At 42.3% G+C, this 20078-nt stretch overlaps 1 protein-coding gene across 1 annotated transcript; it reads right to left on the bottom strand.

Moving 5' to 3' along the window:
• Positions 1-640: 640 nt before the first annotated feature.
• Positions 641-11709, bottom strand: LOC311100770 (uncharacterized protein). Its single transcript, XM_084141732.1, has 13 exons — positions 11600-11709; positions 11116-11221; positions 9333-9414; positions 9110-9225; positions 7495-7567; positions 6543-7353; positions 6161-6399; positions 5562-6048; positions 5352-5473; positions 5006-5183; positions 4745-4879; positions 3625-4589; positions 641-3390 (listed from the first exon to the last, which is right to left on the bottom strand). Exons 2-13 carry the CDS (start codon positions 11202-11204, stop codon positions 937-939), a joined length of 5751 nt encoding a protein of 1916 aa, XP_083997858.1. The 5' UTR covers positions 11205-11221; positions 11600-11709; the 3' UTR covers positions 641-936.
• Positions 11710-20078: the final 8369 nt, after the last annotated feature.

The following is a 20078-nucleotide window of genomic DNA, read 5'->3' as shown; positions in this document are numbered from 1 at the left end:
GGGAACGGCACCTCCGTACCTTCAGGCTCTCATCAGTCCCTACACCCAAACGAGGGCATTGCGTTCATCCACCTCTGGCCTGCTGGCCCCCCTACCTCTGCGGATGCACAGTTCCCGCTCAAAAAAAAAAATGGTAAAGTGGTTATACCACTGGCTATAAGGTGAATGCACCAATTTGTAAGTCGCTCTGGATAAGAGCGTCTGCTAAATGACGTAAATGTAAATGGGTAACATCTCACAGCAAGAACTGGCAAATCTGGTGCAGTCCATGAGGAGGAGATGCACTGCAGTACTTAATACAGCTGGTGGCCACATCAGATACTGACTGTTACTTTTGATCCCCCCCCTTTGTTCAGGGACACATTATTCAATTTCTGTTAGTCACATGTCTGTGGAACTTGTTCAGTTTATGTCTCAGTTGTTGAATCTTATGTTCATACAAATATTTACACATGTTAAGTTTGCTGAAAATAAACAGTTGACAGTGAGAGGACGTTTCTTTTTTTACTGAGTGTATGTATGTATGTGTATTTGAGTTGAATCAAAGACAGAAATATATCAAATGTAAGTATCAGAACCTACTCAATTTGTGTCAAACAGTCATGCCTTATCAATAATGCTACACATTATTTCAGACTTCTCCATTATGATTTTTAATACGAATAATTTCCCCCAAAATATTTGCAGTCTGAATAGAATACCATACAATCCATTTAAAATGTAAAAAAATATAAGCCAAAAAAACTAACCACAATTAACACCAATACCATTAATCTAATCATCTTGCAAAGCACTGCTAAGGACATCAATTCTACAGGATATACCTGTTACTATAACACCAGACAAGTAAAAAAATAAAATTAAAATAAGTTGCGCAATCATACATAAGCATTTTTATACCAAAGTATTAAACAAAAATGTATGAATGCCTAAGCTCTATTTTCTTACAGCTCTCCCTCTGCGGGGCTTACTCAGCTGCTCGGATTCAGTAGCTTGCTCAATGTCAATTCCCTGAGATGCAGCTTTTGCCCTTTTGGATCCTTTTCCTCTTCCTTCTGAAGCTACTTCTGAGATGGTCTCTGGCACTTCCTCAGTGACAGTAGGAGTAGTGCTAGTGGTCTCAATGGGAGCTGCAGCAGTAGACTTTGCTCCTCGTCTTGTTTTTTTGACAGGTTCCTTTGGAACAGTTTTATCTGAGAGATCTACCTCTTCAGCTTTCTTTGTATTTCTTGCTGTATTTCTTTTGTTTACAGGCTTTGAAATGCAGACAGTGGCTTCAGCAGTGGAGGTCTCTGTGGACTCTGTAGCACTATGGTGTGCCCTTCTTGAGGATGTTGATTGTGCGGTCTCCTCTTTGACCGTGACGTTAGTTCTTGCCCTTTTTCCTCGCACTGCCTTCACAACCTCCTGTTCTTCAATTTGTGCAGGCTGTTCGTCAACCTTACACATGGGAACAGTATCATTCCGTCTGGATTTTCTCTGTTTAGGAAGAGGGGTGACCATATGTGTAACTTCCAAATCAGGTTTCCAATGAACAGATTTTGAGGGATTTTTTGAGTCTTCATCGATAGTTTCCATGCCTTCAATAGAATTTGCCTGGTCAGAGGTAGTTTCAGAAACAGCCTTTCCCTTTTTAGTGTCTGTTACCTCAGCCTCCAATGGATTGCTCTCAGCTGCAATGGTGGTTTCATTGGAAAAGACTGTGGATTTACCTGCCCTTTTGCCTCTCTTGACAGGCTCTGTTGGAACTCCAACAGTTGCTTCTGCAGCAGTGGTCTCCTTTGGGGAATCAGCTGCTCCTCTGCGTTTCCTCTTGGCAGGCACTTCATCCTTCACAACGGCTCTTGCCTTCCTTCCCCGTCCTGATTTGACAACAGGAGCTTCCAGATGTTCTTCAGCCTCAGCAATGGTCTCTTCACTCTCTGGTTTAGCATCAACCTCCTCAGTTTGTGCAGGGACGTGGACTTCCGGCACTATCATGTTCTCAACTTCTACCACTTCAGGAACCTTCCGCTTCGCTCTTCTTCCTCTTTTAAGTTTCTCTGTAGGGGGAGCAGATGTTTCCTTCTGAGTCTCTGTGGATACTGGAGGGACGACACTCTCGGGATTCTGTTTAGTCCTTCCTCTTTTATGTTTCTCAACCGGAGCCACCACGGTCTGCTCCTGGGCTTCAGCGTCCACAGTCACTGACTCAACAGGATGTTCCAAAACGAACTCTACAGAAGCCTGCTTAGTCTTTCTTCCGCCTCTTTTGGGTTTCTCAACTGGAGCCACAGTGGTCAGCTCCTGGGCCTCAACCTGTTCAACAGGAGTTTCAACACTCACAGACTCCACTTGTTCCACAAACTCCTGCTTAGTCTTTCTTCCTCTCTTGGGTTTTGCAACAGGGACTGGGGCCTCCATCTCTTCTGTAGAAGTAATTTCAACCACCACAGCTTCAGCAACATGTTCTTCCATTGTTCCTCTTGCCCGTGGTTTCTCAACAGGAACACTAGCAGATAGCTCCTTGGCCTCCACAATCTCAATTGGAGGAATTTCAAGAACCTCCTCTTCAACAACTTCTACTGAATCCTGTTTAGGCTTTCTTCCTCGCTTAGATCTAACGACTCGAGTCTGGGCCTCAACCTTTTCAGTGACAGGAACACTAATGGATTCAACAGTGTTCTCCTGCACGGTTTCAACTTGCTCCACAGAAGCCGGTTTGGCCTTTCGTCCTCTCTTCGGCTTTTCAGCAGGAACTGTGTCAGCATCCATTTTCTCCTGCACATCCACAGAATCTATTGTTTCCACTTGTGCCTCAACGCTACTGCTTTCATTATGTCTTGCCCCTCTCCTTCTAGCAGATGGTCTGGCTGGTGGTGGCACAATCCCCTCAGTTTTCTTGCCTCTACCTTTTACTGGAGCAGCAGGCTCTTCACTTTCAAGATGTTCTACCTCCACTGCCTCAGCAGGTGCAGCAACTGGCTCTACCTCCTCCACTGCCTCAGCAGGAGCAGCAGGCTGTTCTTCCTCCACTGCCTCAGCAGGAGCAGCAGGCTGTTCTTCCTCCACTGCCTCAGAAGGAGCAGCAGTTGGCTCTTCGATCTCCTCCATTGCCTCAGCAAGAGAAGCAGCAGGCTCTTCTATCTTTTCCACTACCTCGGAAGGAGCAGCATCAGGCTCTTCTACCGCCTCAGCGGGCTGTTCTTCCTCTACAGCATTAGCAGGTACAGCAGCATGCCCCTCAGTCTCCTCCACTGTCTCAGAAGAAAGAGCAGCAGCAGGCTCTTCTACCTCCTCAACAGGCTGTTCTTCCTCCACTGCCTCAGGAGTAGCAGCAAGCGCTTCGCTCTGCTCCACTGTTGTCATGGCATCCGACACACATTCAGGATAAATAGCTTCTTCTTGAATCTAAAAAAAAAAAAAATAAGACACTCATAAATAAAATGCGAGAAGGTTTAAATATTCAGAACCTAAAATTGTAGTCATTGGATGAGAGGATGTTTTGAAGTAAAACATGAAATAAGTAATTAGGCAGAAAATAAATATTACAGGCAAATAAGTTATGCTAAACACATTTGGCATGCAAACATACTATTAAACCAAATTACATCTAATGTCTTAAAAAGAGAACAATGAGCAAACCTCTTTTGTCTTGCTGTGGACATTGTGATCATTTTGGCCTTCACCAGAAATCTCTTCAACAGGTTGAGCGTTGTATTTGGGGGTCTTCAGGAGTTCCTTTACACCACTGAAGTTTACTTCTTGAGCAGCCTTAGACCCTCTTGGAGTGTTCATCAGTTTTCCTCTAAGGTCCTCGATGGGTACAGCCTTCGGTCTTGGGGTCTTCATGATCCTCTTCACTCCAGTGAGATAGTCGGGTTGCTCAGGTTTCTGTTGTTTGGGAGTTTTCAACAGTTTCCCTGTGAGGTCTTCAATGGGGTCTGCCTTCTGTCTTGGAGTCTTCATAATCCTCTTCACTCCAGTGAGATAGTCGGGTTGCTCAGGTTTCTGTTGTTTGGGAGTTTTCAACAGTTTCCCTGTGAGGTCTTCAATGGGGTCTGCCTTCTGTCTTGGAGTCTTCATAATCCTCTTCACTCCAGTGAGATAGTCGGGTTGCTCAGGTTTCTGTTGTTTGGGAGTTTTCAACAGTTTCCCTGTGAGGTCTTCAATGGGGTCTGCCTTCAGTCTTGGAGTCTTCATAATCCTCTTCACTCCAGTGAGATAGTCGGGTTGCTCAGGTTTCTGTTGTTTGGGAGTTTTCAACAGTTTCCCTGTGAGGTCTTCAATGGGGTCTGCCTTCTGTCTTGGAGTCTTCATAATCCTCTTCACTCCAGTGAGATAGTCGGGTTGTTCAGGTTTCTTCTGTATGAGAGTAGAGATCGCGGTCTTTGACTCTGGCTGCTGTTCTTCCTTAGATTCTTCGCAAGACCTCTCCAAGGCAGGGATCTCACTTGGTTTGGAACAAGAGTCATCAGCTTCCTCCTGAGTGGCATTTGCAGTGATGAAACTGGATTCTTGATAATCCCGAAGGAGTCTAATGACTGCATCACTGTTGTACACACCCCGTTTAGCAGTAGAAACAACAAGAGGAGACACCACCATTTCACCTGTGACGATAGAGAATAAACAGAAAGTATATTTAGTTTAATCATTGATTTCAACATGATCAATACATCTAATAAACAGTGTACAAGACTCTGAAAACCACTGTCAAGACTCCATCTCCTGCCCCACAACAGAGGTCATGGTCAAAATCACTTACCAGTGGCCTCTGGGGTCTCCATCACTGATTCAATCATAGATGTAGACTGGACTCTCTGGGGGGTCTTGAGGGCACTCTGCACATTGGCCACAGACTTCCTTTGCTTTGCAGGGGTCTTGAACATTTCTGCAACTCCTGAAACCACAAACAAAACAACCCTGTTGCTTTACGTAAGCACAATATGACACTGCAACAAGCCCTTTAGATACCATACGAAGAACTTGCCAATCAAATATTGGGGATAGGAAATTGACTAATTACCTGACAAATCCTCATCCATTGTCATGTTCTTTTTTAGCAGTGCAATGTTGTGGACAAGCTTTGGGGCAGCCCCACATGGCTGACTGACTTTCAGCTTGTGAGCTTTGCCCACAACAATGGTCACAGGCGAATCTGCATGACCAGTGCTGACATGTCCTATGAGCTTCCTCGCAGGTGTCTGTAACATAATTAGCATAATCAACAAGTTAGGTAATGTAGCCATAATTGTTTTTAAGACAAAACCACTGAAGTCAATTTAACAACAAGCTGCAATTTGCTGCACTAGACATTTATTTGTATATTGACATGGTATAGTCATGGAGTGCAAAATACTATTTAAGCATGCCTTGGGTTTTGGTACAACATTCTTCTTAGTCTTGGTCACTCGGATGGACGTTTTCTTGGTTGGGATAACCGCTTGGGCCTTGGTCTGGCCGAACTTCACAATATCAGCCCAGGAACTCACAACTTGAAACGAAGAAGAAAAAAACCCACTTCATCAGCCAATCAACAAAAAGTTATTGAATCCCAACGAAGAAAGTAAATAGACGCATACCTTTCATAGATGCCCGAGGAACACCACTTCTTCTACGGATGACTTGTAGGGTATTCTTCATTGTGCTTTTCTCTGTTGTCTTCGAGGTAGACTTCATGCTCGTTCTCCTCAAGGGAACACGCAGGGTTACAGTGACAGGTGTCTGTGGGACAGAGTCCTGGTCTGCGGTGGGTGATGAGGTGCTGATGCGGGACACTGAGAACCGGCGTTGCACAGTGGGTGTTGTGTTGGCTGACTGCAAACTCACGGGGGTCATCCCAGCCTTGGGTGTTTGAGATTCATCTTTTAATGGAGACTTTCTTCGAGCAGATGGAGTCTTGACTTTACCTGGAGATGGAGTTTTAGCGTTCGGTGTCTTCTTGGCAGGTGAGGGAGTTTTGGGAGATGCCTTCGGTGGTGACTTGGCAGGCGAGGGAGTCTTGGGAGATACAATCTTTCCTGGACTTCCTTTCACTTTAGGGTTCTCTGGGGCAGACTGTTCATGCTCCTATGAAATTGAAAAAATATTTGAGTGAGAATCAGTTCATTAGCTATATCAAATACATGTCATTTGAGGAGCAAAGTCAGCATGTACATAACCTACAGTTTATTGAACATACCTTTATCAGACCAATTGCAGATGCTCTCCTGAGGAGTGGCCGTTTCATTTTAGGGACACACAAGCTGCGCCGTCCAGGAGTGGCTCCTTTGCGTAGTGGGGAGTCAGGAGGCAGACATTTATCGAACAGTTCCGGCTCCAAATGACCTCCAAATGAAACCCTTTTCCTCTTGCCCAGTGGTGTTGACAATTCTGTTTTAAGGTCTCCACTCTTCCGTTTCTTAGCGGATGACTGTTTAACTGGAGATAGAAATGAATATGTAGTAATTATCAAAGAACTGACATTGAAACTAGAACAAAGTAGACTAATAATTATTGAATTAACTAAATGTATGCATAAAAATGTTGACTGTTATTGGGAAATAACCTGGCATTGTTCTCACCATTGGTGGGTGTGGTCACCTCTAGTTCACGAAGCACATCCTGGGCTTGAAGCTTTTTCCCAGCAGACCTTGGTGAAGCCTGTGGAGAGCGGCAGGGCTCTATCTTAAAGGTACTTGGCGTGGAATTCTCACTCACTACGGTCTGGTCTTGGTTTAAAATGACTGCGTCAGCAGGTGGTTCTACCTCAGTTACCAAAGATTTGATGGGAGTGGCTTCCTTGCTCCTCCTCCTAGTGGGGGTCTTTGCGGTTTCTGCAGTCGGACACTCAGAAATCTGCTCAACCACTTCACTAGCGGTGAACTTCTGGGGTGTTGCCAGACGACTTTTCTTCTGAGAAACAGGGGTGGATTTTTCTTCAACAGTGGTGGGTGTTTTGGACTGTGAAGAACGCCTTTTACCTTTGGGAGTTTCTTGAATAGATGGAGTCAGCTGGATGAAATCTTCATCTGGCACATTCCCCTCAACAACCCAACCTTGGAAGGACTTTCGCCTCCTCTGAGCTGATTTTGGAGTCACTCCAGTGATAACAGGTGACACATTTTCAGTCTCCACCTTCTTGGGTGTGGAAATGACAGACACCCCATCCACTTTATTGGTTGGGATAGGTTTCTGTGGACAAAGCCTTGAAGCAGGTGTTCCAGGTGCTTTCTTTGGAGTCTTGGAATCCAGATCTTGTTTGAACATTTGATACAGCTCACAGGAGGAGCTTGGCTTGTTCTGTTCAAGAATTCCATCCTCCTGGAGTTGGACCACAGAAGTGTTGGTTCCATCTTTAGCTCTGGTATCCCTCGCTTGGGTTTCATGTAAAACCTGTGACAGAGACAGCTTGAGCACAGACTTCCTAGGTGATTCATAAGATATATTTCCTCAATGGGCATATAAATGGTAAGTCATGCTTTATTATCAAATATGCTTCAGGCTTTGACTTTTAGTGTATAACACGCATAATACCTGAGGAGTTTCATTTTTTCTAGCAGCAGAAGATCTATTTTTCTTTGGAGCGGGTGGTGGATGGTATTCAAACCTGAAAAGGAAAATATCAAATTAAATGTAAAAATAAAACAGTAACCCATAATCATATTGTGTATCAAAGTATATGGTTTAACATGCCATAACATATTTACTTGTTAAATTATGACATGCTGTCCATCAAAATGTAAAAGGACAGTAAGCAGACTAAACACCAGGGATGCAAACTGGTGAGGGCACCCAAAAAATAAATGACCCAAAGAAATATGCACGGAAACGGCAAGAAAATGCACCTATTTTCAGAATTTGGTTGTCACAATACCAACATTTTACTAACGATGTGATAGGACAGCAAATTTTAGAGGCCCTCATCTTGGGCGCAGAGACAATTTAGCTGTTTTAAAGCTAGTTTCCTGCAACTCCACACATTTTGTGATGGGGTTGAGAGAGAAAGAGATCAATTTTAAATCTATTTTGCCATGGCTTATGCTGTGTTCTTATGCTATCTGAGTGACTCATAACAAAATCAACGGGGGCCCCATGCCATGACATTTATTGGAAATGTAGATTCTCCTTGAATGGCAATTTTCTATTTTGATGATTTTTTGTTCTCAAAGATTGTCTTATAAAAACAATCATATTTAACACTGAAAACGTTTTGCCATCATTTTTTGGAGTGTCAGCAACTATTTAGCAGATTTTCTGATATCCAAAGGCCGACCTGTGGGCCCAAGGAATACAGTAAGGAATACAAATGCATAATGATCTGCATTTCATTGTGGCAGTAAGGGGAAAGCACACTAGGCCTATATGAAACCATCTTTAGCCTACTCTTCAGACAGATTTACACACAGCCTACACTCTCCCTCCCTCCCTTTCACACACACACTTACTCCCTCTCCCATACACATCCTCGTTCTCCGTCACACACACACACACAACACTAGCTCTCACTGCTCCAAAAAGTTAGGCAGCAAACAGAATTTAAGGAACACCAGAAAACTCGTGGTTTTCAGTTATGTAAAGGTGCAAAGATGTGCTCCGTTTTTCCTCTATGGCAGTTGCACTCAAGAGCCTAGTCAGACTGACCTGCTTGTTGTTACAGGCGAAATGAAAAGATATCTACGTATCCACTTCACTTGCGCTGGGAGACTCTCCAATAGTTAAGCAAATTTAACAGAAACCCCATCACTGTCTGCACAACCCAGCCTGCCATCACGGCTAAATAACATTTTAAAACTGATGGAAATGTGCAGAATGAACGGATGGAGAGAATCAGCTGAGTAGGCTAATGGATGGTTAGGGGATGCGGCTGGCTGCTCACAGCTGATATTGGATGAGCAGTCATTGCTCAATGGGTGATACACCCTGCGTCTGCACACTTTTTTCCAATTATTATTATTATTATTATTACTTTTCATCAAACCTCTCCTCCCCAACACTTTTTTTAACGGATCTACACGATTCACGTAGATGTCTTATTTTGAGATCAAAACGGTGAACATCGCCGAAAAGTGGCGAGTTTGCATCCCTGAAACACATCAAATAAATTCGTATTATTTGACTATTGTGATAAACTGACATAAGATGCACAAACCTGAAAGAACGGTCAATAATTGTGATTAGATCTCCATGTTTCAAACATTCAGACTGCTGAAAAACCTCCCCATTGACACGGGTCGGGTTCACTGAACTCAAATTGGTTAAAATAACCTGTAAGAAAAAAATAAAGTCTTTCAATACTTCCTCTACAGATACTAAAATAAAAGTGACTGACTTATCGAAGGAAGGTAGCAATTATTTTGGCTGACTGCAGTTACCTCTTTATTTTCATTCAGCTCAATCCTGCAATGCTCCTTGGAGACTTGGGGAAGTTGAATGCGAATGTCGCAGTCAGGGTTCCTAAGAGACAAAAAGGCCATAATAAATATTCTGTAAAAAGGTTGTCTACATTTCCTGATTTCTTTCAGTAAATATTTGGTTCTGTCAACACATTTTTACTGTCTTCAAGGCATGTCAACTGGATTTCATCGTTTCTTTATTCCCATAAGCTGTTACTCCAGCAACAGCTACACTTCATGGGGTTCACATGCCCAGTATCTGTGCGTTACAGATGTCGAAGATGAGTATGACGCGTCCTCTCTATAAAGCCCAGGAAGCTCCAATTCAAACTCCCATTAGACAGCTCTACAAGCGTTCTCAAAATACATTCCTTACTCACCATATATGGAGTTTCACTGAGCAACTATCTTCAATTACTCCCGGTATGTACTTCAAAAAAAGGTCTAAATGAAAATTTACAAGCAACCGAAAAAAATGCCTCTTCGGCGCCTCCATTGTATGGAGCTGTTGTAGACTTCCGACCAGCGTGTGGCAATAATGAGTGATTGGAGGTGCAGAATAGGCATTTTTTCCAGTTGCTTATAAAACAATTTTGGAAGTACATTCTGTCCATAACGTGAGTAAATGAAGATAGTGCTGTCTAATGAGCGTTTGAGTCTGAGCTTCCTGGCCTTTAGAGAGGAGACATGTCGTAGTCGACATCGCTAACGCACAGATACTGTGGCAGGTTCACACTGCACACATACAGGAACAGTTAAGTTGAATAAATGCTAAAAGAGGGACAACTCATCAACAAGAGTGGGCTAAATCCAATCCATTTTCAGTGGATAAGGTTGAATGGATCTATAGGGTCTGTGTAGGCTCTTTTAGAATCTGAGAGTGAAATACGTACACACTCGTCTCTAACATGTAGGCTCAGCATTCCCAAACAGTTTAATTACAAGTCAGAATGTTGAACAAACTTCATTTCAATTTACTTTAACAGTTGTCCACCAATTTTGTCCCCATATCAGAGGTAATCTGACACAAAATATTTACAGGGAAGTGTTATCAACCTGACCTTCAGTACGCTGGTCTGTATATCGGTTTGTATTTCCGTTTTTGATTTTCAATACTGATGCAATTCGCACATGACAAACACTTGCACAACATGGCCGAGCCTAACCGAAGCACAGACCAAATGGCAAACACTTCCAACTGATTGTGAGGAAACGTGCTTTGGTCGACTATGTTCGGTTACATTTGGTGTTTACATATTGTACATCATGTGCAATGCATCAAGAGATTGAAAATACAAGCGACAGAACCTACTGGCATCGCAAAAAGTCGGGTAAACACTTTCCTGTGGATACCCCATCTCCCCCTCCTACCGCCAAAAGGACCAACAGCATGTACAACAAGTAAAGAAAGTGTAAATATCATTTTATTCAACATTGGCTTCTATTGAGTCTTTTTTTAGGGCGACTTCGGTCAGACAGAAAATCCATGAAGTGACCATGATAATGGTCTGATGTTTTGGCAAGAGTCTGTTGTAACATGTATTTTGAAACGCTGTATTAGTGAACAAAGCTCAACGACCTAAGTCAGCAGTAGAAAGCCCACATCTTAACACATTTAAAATGGCTAAACTACAAGTTGTTGATGATACGTTTAACTCTAACTTACCTATGCAAAACGCGAAAATATTATTACATTTAGACACCGACACTCACTGCTATGGCATTTTGCACATATTTACATATTTCAAAAGCTTTTTCTCACCTTCCAAATAAGCATGATGCAGTCAGAGGAAACTCAGTCCCATCTCCTCCACTCCTTTTGATTACAACAATTCTACCGTGCAGGGGCATTTTGAATTCAACCTTAACTAAATAAAAGTAAACAATGGTTAAAAGACTGCGAACAATCGTGTGAAATGTGACTGATTTCATTTAACCGTTTTAGTACTGGCGCTAGCTAGCCAAGTTGTCCTGATTGGTAACGTTAAACGAATTAACTGTAGTAAAATAAGCGGAGCATCAAACACCAGTTTATAGTTTTTATTTCAACATTGTTCTGGACTGACGGGCGAAGCCAAGTGTTATTGCCAGCGAAGCAAAGTGTTATTGCCAGCCACTTTGTGCATTAAGTTCTCAGCTATCTAACGTTAGCTAACTTTGACTGGCTAACGTTAATGTTTAGCTGGGTAACTTAGCAACGTTATAGTAAAGTAGCTAGTTAGGAGAAAATATTTTAGCTACGTTACCTGTGAGGCAGTTCAAAGATTATTCAGAACAGCTGGTCTTCCATAAAGAACTACAGGACAATACTTTGTCCTTTATTAAAGTATAACAGAGATTGATAAAACCATCAGCCTTCTTATATGCGACGTCTAACCTAGCTAACGTACATATGGTTCCTTGTTGTTACTACAGCTTGTTGGCAAAACTGTGCAAGCGTACTTCAGTGTACATTATATCCTTCCGCCGAATTCAATCAACTCAGAATAAATAGTTGTGCTGTGGACTTGGTAGGTTATAAAATAAATTTATTATTCTACTTTGTAAAACATCTACACCGTTTTACACATTTCAGTGTGTCAGATGTGGTTTAAAATATGAAGGACTATTTTGTGTCCGGCGGAGCAACAAATTTTGAAATTCCGCGCGAAGGCTGTCCATTGGCTGAAATCAAACATAAACACCCACAGTAGAAGGAGGCGGAGCGGATTTGTTGAATGAAGATAGTAATGCCTCGTTCACATTAACTATATAAGCACTCCGTTAAACGTAGGTGGTGGACCTAAGCCGAAACACGTGAAGTTGATCGGTCCCGGTCGAGGGAGGAGCAGATTTTTTAGTATGTGACAGTAAAAAATTATTATGATGACTATAACATTTATTGGCACCTTCAATTCTAGCACATTTTCTCATAAAAATGATATTTCAACACTGTTTGCTCGGGCAAATTTGCCGAACTGATACACGTGGAACCAATCAGAACTCCCGTACATACCCCTCGTGATGAAGGCAGCCAACATGAGCTGCTGTCTGATGAAAAGGAACAGATAAAGACTGAAATAGCTAAGATAAATATCTATTTTCGAGTGCACTTGAAATATGCAGCACGCAATACGAATAGTTTTGATCATATGAAGAGCCAATTTATTGAAAGCAAGCCAATGTTACAGTTTGACTAGCCAATCCAGCTACTGTAAATGTCCATTTGTTTTATTACCTATCTCTCTGTCAATTATTATATATATTTTTATCATGTTTTGGCATGATTAAATATTTTATTTCAAGTAACTAGCTGCAGGCTTTAAAAAAAACATTAATTCATATACTGTGCATAGAAACCAAAATAAAAGCATGTACATAGATAGAAAGGTGTGTGTGTTTGTGCATGCTAGAATGGAGGTTTAAAAACGACAGCTGCATATGCATATTAGCCAATACATATGGCATAGCCTACACATATAGCATACCTTGCAATACAATATTATCTAAAAACAGTTGTACAATGTGCTCTGCCATAAGATAACCACAGTTTGATATATAAACCAGATGAGTTCTCAAATAGCAGCTGCCCAATACCATGGTGGGCATGCATAATGTTGGATACATTGGAATATAAGGAATGGAGAATGATAAAGAGCCTGTAGAATCATAGAATAAGCAGTTGGAAAATGAATGTTTTAGTTTCAAATACTAAATGTTCAGTGAATGTGAGTATATTTATGTGGTTTAAATTATTAACTTTCCTACTAACCTTCTAAAAGTTGACGGTACCAAAATCTTGCCCATCCATTCATTATTCTACTAACTATGACTGAGTGTGAGACATGTTTTCCATAATGTACATTTCATGTATATACAGTCGAACAAAGAACACCATCACAAATAGTGTTTCACCATTTATTGAGTACAGAGCAGGGGCGGTGTGTTCATTAGGGCGATATGGGCGACGCACTGCCAAACAGGAAAAGGAAGGGATTTTTTTTCTAATCAATTATATCACGGCCACAGTAGTTATCAGTGTTCTAATCTAGACGTCTGATCTGACACTAAATGTCCAATCAGGCTAAAGTCGTGCTTCAAATGGCCCCGCCCCTTTTGGGGCGATTTCAGTCAGGTTGAAAATCGCCCAGGAGTCTCTCATAGACTCTCATGTAAAATCTTTTTTTTTTCAAATATCAGAGCTTTCAATACAATCTCTATGGGTTCCGGGAGGGCTTGCACTTACGCGCTTTCGTCATACGTAACATAAGTAACCATGAACATAACTAAGAAAAGAGCGGGTAGCAGCGTCAATCAATTCACGTACTACTGTCAAGATGGCTAGCTTTGCGAGGCAAAGATGAAACTGAGGGCTCCACCAACCCTGGTATTTTTCTTGGACTTGTCAACTTTGTGGCACAATTAGATGAGGTGTTTGATGACCATCTTAAAAATGCTAAAGTTTTCAAGGGCACATCAAAGACCATTCAAAACGAGCTACTGGAGTGTATGCTAGCGGTCATGAGGGAACATATTGTGGAGGAGGTGAAGTCGGCGAACTTCATAGCTATCCAAGCTGACGAGACCACGGACGTTTCTACACAGACACAGCTGGTGCTTGTGCTGAGGTACATAGATAGCAACCACAAAGTGCAGGAGCGCTTTTTTGAGTTCCTTCCCATCTCGGAATCAACCTCAGTCTCAATCGCCAGTGTGCTTTTGGAGAGACTGAACGGTCTTTTTGCCGACGACGAGAAAGTCAAACTCATTGCGCAAGCTTACGATGGAGCCAGTGTGATGAGGGGAGAGAAGGCTGGTGTGCAGCAAAAGGTGCGTGAGCATTTCAAGAATGCCCATTACGTGCATTGCTATGCGCATCAGCTGAATTTGATCATGCAGCAAGCTAGAACAGTTTCAGTACAAGTAATGTAGCCTCTCTCTCTCTTTGTCCCTCCCTGTCTGTCTCTTTAACACACACACGCCCAAATCAGTTCACAGTTGATGTTGTTTAAAATAGTTATTTTTCATTTTTAAAAAAGTTTTTAAAAAAAAAAAACAAATCTGTTCATGTTCATTTTTACAAATCTATACAATTGGCCAGAATATGGTTGTTCATATTTACAAATCTATACAATTGGCCAGAATATGGTTGTTCATTTTTACAAAGCCATACAGATAGCTGTGTTTACCTTTTCTAGAAATTATTTTCAAATTCTGTTTTCAGGCAAAATGTCTATCACTGTTCATTTTCACAAATCTATACAAGAGGGCAGAATATGGAAGTCTATAAAAATGTCTTATTACCAATAACTTGCATCAATGTTTTCAGTAGCCTCTATCAAAAGCTCCTGCTTGCTTGTTGTGAATTATGCTCAGGTGCACATATTTCCAATTCAACCATGAGGCCTTTTTGAAGCAAGTAATGTGTATATCAGTACTGACTTATATGCTGCCCCTGTCTTCATGTTGTTGCTGGACATATCTTTTTTTAAATGTGTGTAGGTCACCTAAATCATCAGAAAAATTGCCCCCCCTGAGAATTTTTTCAGGAGCCGCCACTGGTACAGAGACAAATAAAAAATGTATTGGGCAGTATTTTAAGTATCTAAATATAGCGTAACCTACCAATCAATCTACAGTGGGGAGAACAAGTATTTGATACACTGCCGATTTTGCAGGTTTTCCTACTTACAAAGCATGTAGAGGTCTGTAATTTTTATCATAGGTACAATTCAACTGTGAGAGACGGAATCTAAAACAAAAATCCAGAAAATCACATTGTATGATTTTTAAGTAATTAATTTGCATTTTATTGCATGACATAAGTATTTGATCACCTACCAACCAGTAAGACTTCCGGGTCTCACAGACCTGTTAGTTTTTCTTTAAGAAGCCCTCCTGTTCTCCACTCATTACCTGTATTAACTGCACCTGTTTGAACTCGTTACCTGTATAAAAGACACCTGTCCACACACTCAATCAAACAGACTCCAACCTCTCCACAATGGCCAAGACCAGAGAGCTGTGTAAGGACATCAGGGATAAAATTGTAGACCTGCACAAGGCTGGGTTGGGCTACAGGACAAATAGGCAAGCAGCTTGGTGAGAAGGCAACAACTGTTGGTGCAATTATTAGAAAATGGAAGAAGTTCAAGATGACGGTCAATCACCCTCGGTCTGGGGCTCCATGCAAGATCTCACCTCGTGGGGCATCAATGATCATGAGGAAGGTGAGGGATCAGCCCAGAACTACATGGCAAGACCTGGTCAATGACCTGAAGAGAGCTGGGACCTCAGTCTCAAAGAAAACCATTAGTAACACACTACGCCGTCATGGATTAAAATCCTGCAGCGCACGCAAGGTCCCCTTGCTCAAGCCAGCGCATGTCCAGGCCTGTCTGAAGTTTGCCAATGACCATCTGGATGATCCAGAGGAGGAATGGGAGAAGGTCATGTGGTCTGATGAGACAAAAATAGAGCTTTTTGGTCTAAACTCCACTCGCCGTGTTTGGAGGAAGAAGAAGGATGAGTACAACCCCAAGAACACCATCCCAACTGTGAAGCATGGAGGTGGAAACATTCTTTGGGGATGCTTTTCTGCAAAGGGGACAGGACGACTGCACCATATTGAGGGGAGGATGGATGGGGCCATGTATTGCGAGATCTTGGCCAACAACCTCCTTCCCTCAGTAAGAGCATTGAAGATGGGTCGTGGCTGGGTCTTCCAGCATGACAACGACCCAAAACACACAGCCAGGGCAACTAAGGAGTGGCTCCGTAAGAAGCATCTCAAGGTCCTGGAGTGAACTAGCCAGTCTCCAGACCTGAACCCAATAGAAAATCTTTGGAGAGAGCTGAAAGTCCGTATTGTCCAGCGACAGCCCCGAAACCTGAAGGATCTGGAGAAGGTCTGTATGGAGGAGTGGGCCAAAATCCCTGCTGCAGTGTGTGCAAACCTGGTCAAGACCTACAGGAAACATATGATCTCTGTAATTGCAAACAAAGGTTTAAAATATTAAGTTATATATTAAGATGGTGTTCTTGGGGTTGTACTCATCCTTCTTCTTCCTCCAAACACGGCGAGTGGAGTTTAGACCAAAAAGCTCTATTTTTGTCTCATCAGACCACATGACCTTCTCCCATTCCACCTCTGGATCATCCAGATGGTCATTGGCAAACTTCAGACAGGCCTGGACATGCGCTGGCTTGAGCAAGGGGACCTTGCGTGCGCTGCAGGATTTTAATCCATGACGGCGTAGTGTGTTACTAATGGTTTTCTTTGAGACTGTGGTCCCAGCTCTCTTCAGGTCATTGACCAGGTCTTGCCATGTAGTTCTGGGCTGATCCCTCACCTTCCTCATGATCATTGAAGCCCCACAAGGTGAGATCTTGCATGGAGCCCCAGACCGAGGGTGATTGACCGTCATCTTGAACTTCTTCCATTTTCTAATAATTGCGCCAACAGTTGTTGCCTTCTCACCAAGCTGCTTGCCTATTGTCCTGTAGCCCATCCCAGCCTTGTGCAGGTCTACAATTTTATCCCTGATGTCCTTACACAGCTCTCTGGTCTTGGCCATTGTGGAGAGGTTGGAGTCTGTTTGATTGAGTGTGTGGACAGGTGTATTTTATACAGGTAACGAGTTCAAACAGGTGCAGTTAATACAGGTAATGAGTGGAGAACAGGAGGGCTTCTTAAAGAAAAACTAACAGGTCTGTGAGACCCGGAATTCTTACTGGTTGGTAGGTGATCAAATACTCATGTCATGCAATACAATGCAAATTAATGACTTAAAAATCATACAATGTGATTTTCTGGATTTTTGTTTTAGATTCCGTCTCTCACAGTTGAAGTGTACCTATGATAAAAATTACAGACCTCTACATGCTTTGTAAGTAGGAAAACCTGCACAATCGGCAGTGTATTAAATACTTGTTCTCCCCACTGTATATCAAGTCCTGTGGAAGGCACAATGTTACAGTACAGAAATGAGAGCTTTATCATCTATGCCAAAAGCCTGGGCCTCTGGAGACTGTAGAACTGTCAACGCATGCTTCAGTATTCCCCCTTCACTCTAGGAGCATTTGTGTGCCCAGGCCCCATATGTGTATCGAAAGGATCCCACCCTGGTCACCAATGTAGTTGACAGATGGAGAGAGAGACAAGTGCCTTAGCAGAATGCAATCTAAAGCTTGTGTGGTCCAGAGATGAGAACTCTACCATCTATGGCAGGGGTGTCAAACGTACGGCCCGCGGGCCGGATCAGGCCCGCAAACGGGTTTAATCCGGCCCGCGAGATGATTTTGAGAATTTTTTTTCTTTTTTTGTCTTTTTTTGTTGTTGTAAAGTATAAAAATGCGCTGCAATTTTTCAATAAAATAAACTGCTGTTCCAATTGCGTCCACTGGATGGCGCAATAGCAATTGTGTTAAGCAAGCAAACTGTTTATACCGGGGCAGAGCAAGTAGGTCAAGCACGTGCAGCCAATGAGCTACTTTGTTTTGCCCGCGATATTTATTACGGCTTCTACTTTTAACATTATGTGCTTTGGCACCCTCATTGCCCCAATATGTATCTGTCAAAAAAGAGAAAAGTGGACGCAGAGAGCAGAGTGTTCCAAGAAAAATTGTAATCCTATTTATTCACGGAATTGAATGGGAAAGCTGTATGTTTGGTGTGTTCAGAGCATGTTGCAGTGCTGAAAGAATATAAACTTCGTCGCCACTATGTGAGTCTTCATGCCGACAAATATGACAACTTTCAAGGACAGCGGAGATGAGAGAAGGTGAATGAACTGTTGGCGGGTCTGAAGAAACAGCAGTCTGTGTTTACTCACAGCCGAGACATCAGTGACGCTGCAGTGAAAGCTAGCTACCTCATTGCTAATGAAATCGCAGTGGCTTCAAAACCATTTAGTGAGGGTGAATTTGTAAAAACATGCATGATGAAGGCAGCGGAGATTGTGTGCCCTGAAAAGCGGCAGGCTTTTGCAAATATCAGCCTGACAAGAAACACCGTTGCAGACAGGATTTCCGATCTTTCAGTGGATTTGGACAGCCAGTTGAAGCAAAAAGTAAAGTCATTTATTGCGTTTTCGGTTGCAATTGATGAAAGCACGGACATTACAGATGTTGCACAACTGGCCATTTTCATCCGCGGAGTTGATGACACATTGACCGTCACCGAGGAGTTCGTGGAGTTGGTGCCGATGACAGATACAACGACAGAAGCTGATATTTTTACCGCACTCGTCGGCGCGCTGGACAGGGTCGGAGTGGACTGGTCCCGCGCTGTCAGCCTGGCTACAGATGGTGCGCCCTCAATGATCGGGAAAAACGCAGGCGTTGTGACAAAGTTCAGAGAGAAAGTGCAATCTGCAAATGGAGGACGTGATTTTTTGACTTTTCACTGTATTTTGCACCAGGAGGCTTTGTGTTGCAAGTCATTAAAGATGGATAACGTCATGAAGGTGGTCATCCAAACTGTTAATTTAATCCGATCCAGAAGCCTGAATCACCGTCAGTTTGACAGCCTTCTCAGAGAGAAAGACCACATCTATGGCCTGCCATACCACACTGAGGTAAGATGGTTAAGCCGAGGTGCTGTGCTGAGGCGTTTCTTTGATTTACGAGAAGAAATTGAACAGTTCATGGAAGAAAAGGGCAAACCAGTGTTAGAATTTCATTCCGCAGAATGGATGCAGGACCTTGCATTTATGGTGGATGTTACAGAGCACCTGAATAACTTGAACAAACAGCTGCAAGGGCGCAACAAAGTTGTCACGCAGTATTATGACAGCATACGTTCTTTCAAGTTGAAGCTGTCATTGTGGGAGACGCAACTTGCCGGTGGTGATGCAGCTCACTTCCCCTGTCTGAAAAATTTGTGCGCGACCCAACATGTGGCAGATATGAAGCGGTTCAAAGATAAAATAACGGGACTGTTACGGGAGTTTGAGCAACGCTTTCAGATTTATGTTTATGTTTTTATGTTGATGTGCTATTGTTTTTAATTGATTTTATTTGTATATTTAACCTATTCTTGACTCTGTGGTTCTTGCACTTGTTTGGGGAACAGGATTTCATTATTTTTATCTACATTTCTGCCTGAGAAATGACACCCTGATATAGTTCTGTGATCTGTGATATACTTCTGTGAATCACTGAGGCATTGTGTGTTTGTGTGTTCTTTGTCCTCAGAACTTTCAAATAACTTGAGGTGTTTTATGATTAATAGTGATGTTGTGCTTTTGGACACTGTCCTCAGGCTCCAGCTTTATGTTTATATGTTTTTATGTTGATGTGCTATTGTTTTTAATTGATTTTATTTGTATATTTAACCTATTCTTGACTCTGTGGTTCTTGCACTTGTTTGGGGAACAGGATTTCATTATTTTTATCTACATTTCTGCCTGAGAAATGACACCCTGATATAGTTCTGTGATCTGTGATATACTTCTGTGAATCACTGAGGCATTGTGTGTTTGTGTGTTCTTTGTCCTCAGAACTTTCAAATAACTTGAGGTGTTTTATGATTAATAGTGATGTTGTGCTTTTGGACACTGTCCTCAGGCTCCAGCTTTATGTTTATATGTTTTTATGTTGATGTGCTATTGTTTTTAATTGATTTTATTTGTATATTTAACCTATTCTTGACTCTGTGGTTCTTGCACTTGTTTGGGGAACAGGATTTCATTATTTTTATCTACATTTCTGCCTGAGAAATGACACCCTGATATAGTTCTGTGA

The sequence above is a fragment of the Coregonus lavaretus genome (assembly GCF_964263955.1).
Source record: "Coregonus lavaretus genome assembly, chromosome: 25".
Taxonomy (NCBI): Eukaryota; Metazoa; Chordata; class Actinopteri; order Salmoniformes; family Salmonidae; genus Coregonus; species Coregonus lavaretus.
The sequence above is the reverse complement of the archived record's forward strand: the minus strand, read 5'-3'. Positions and strand labels throughout refer to the sequence as shown.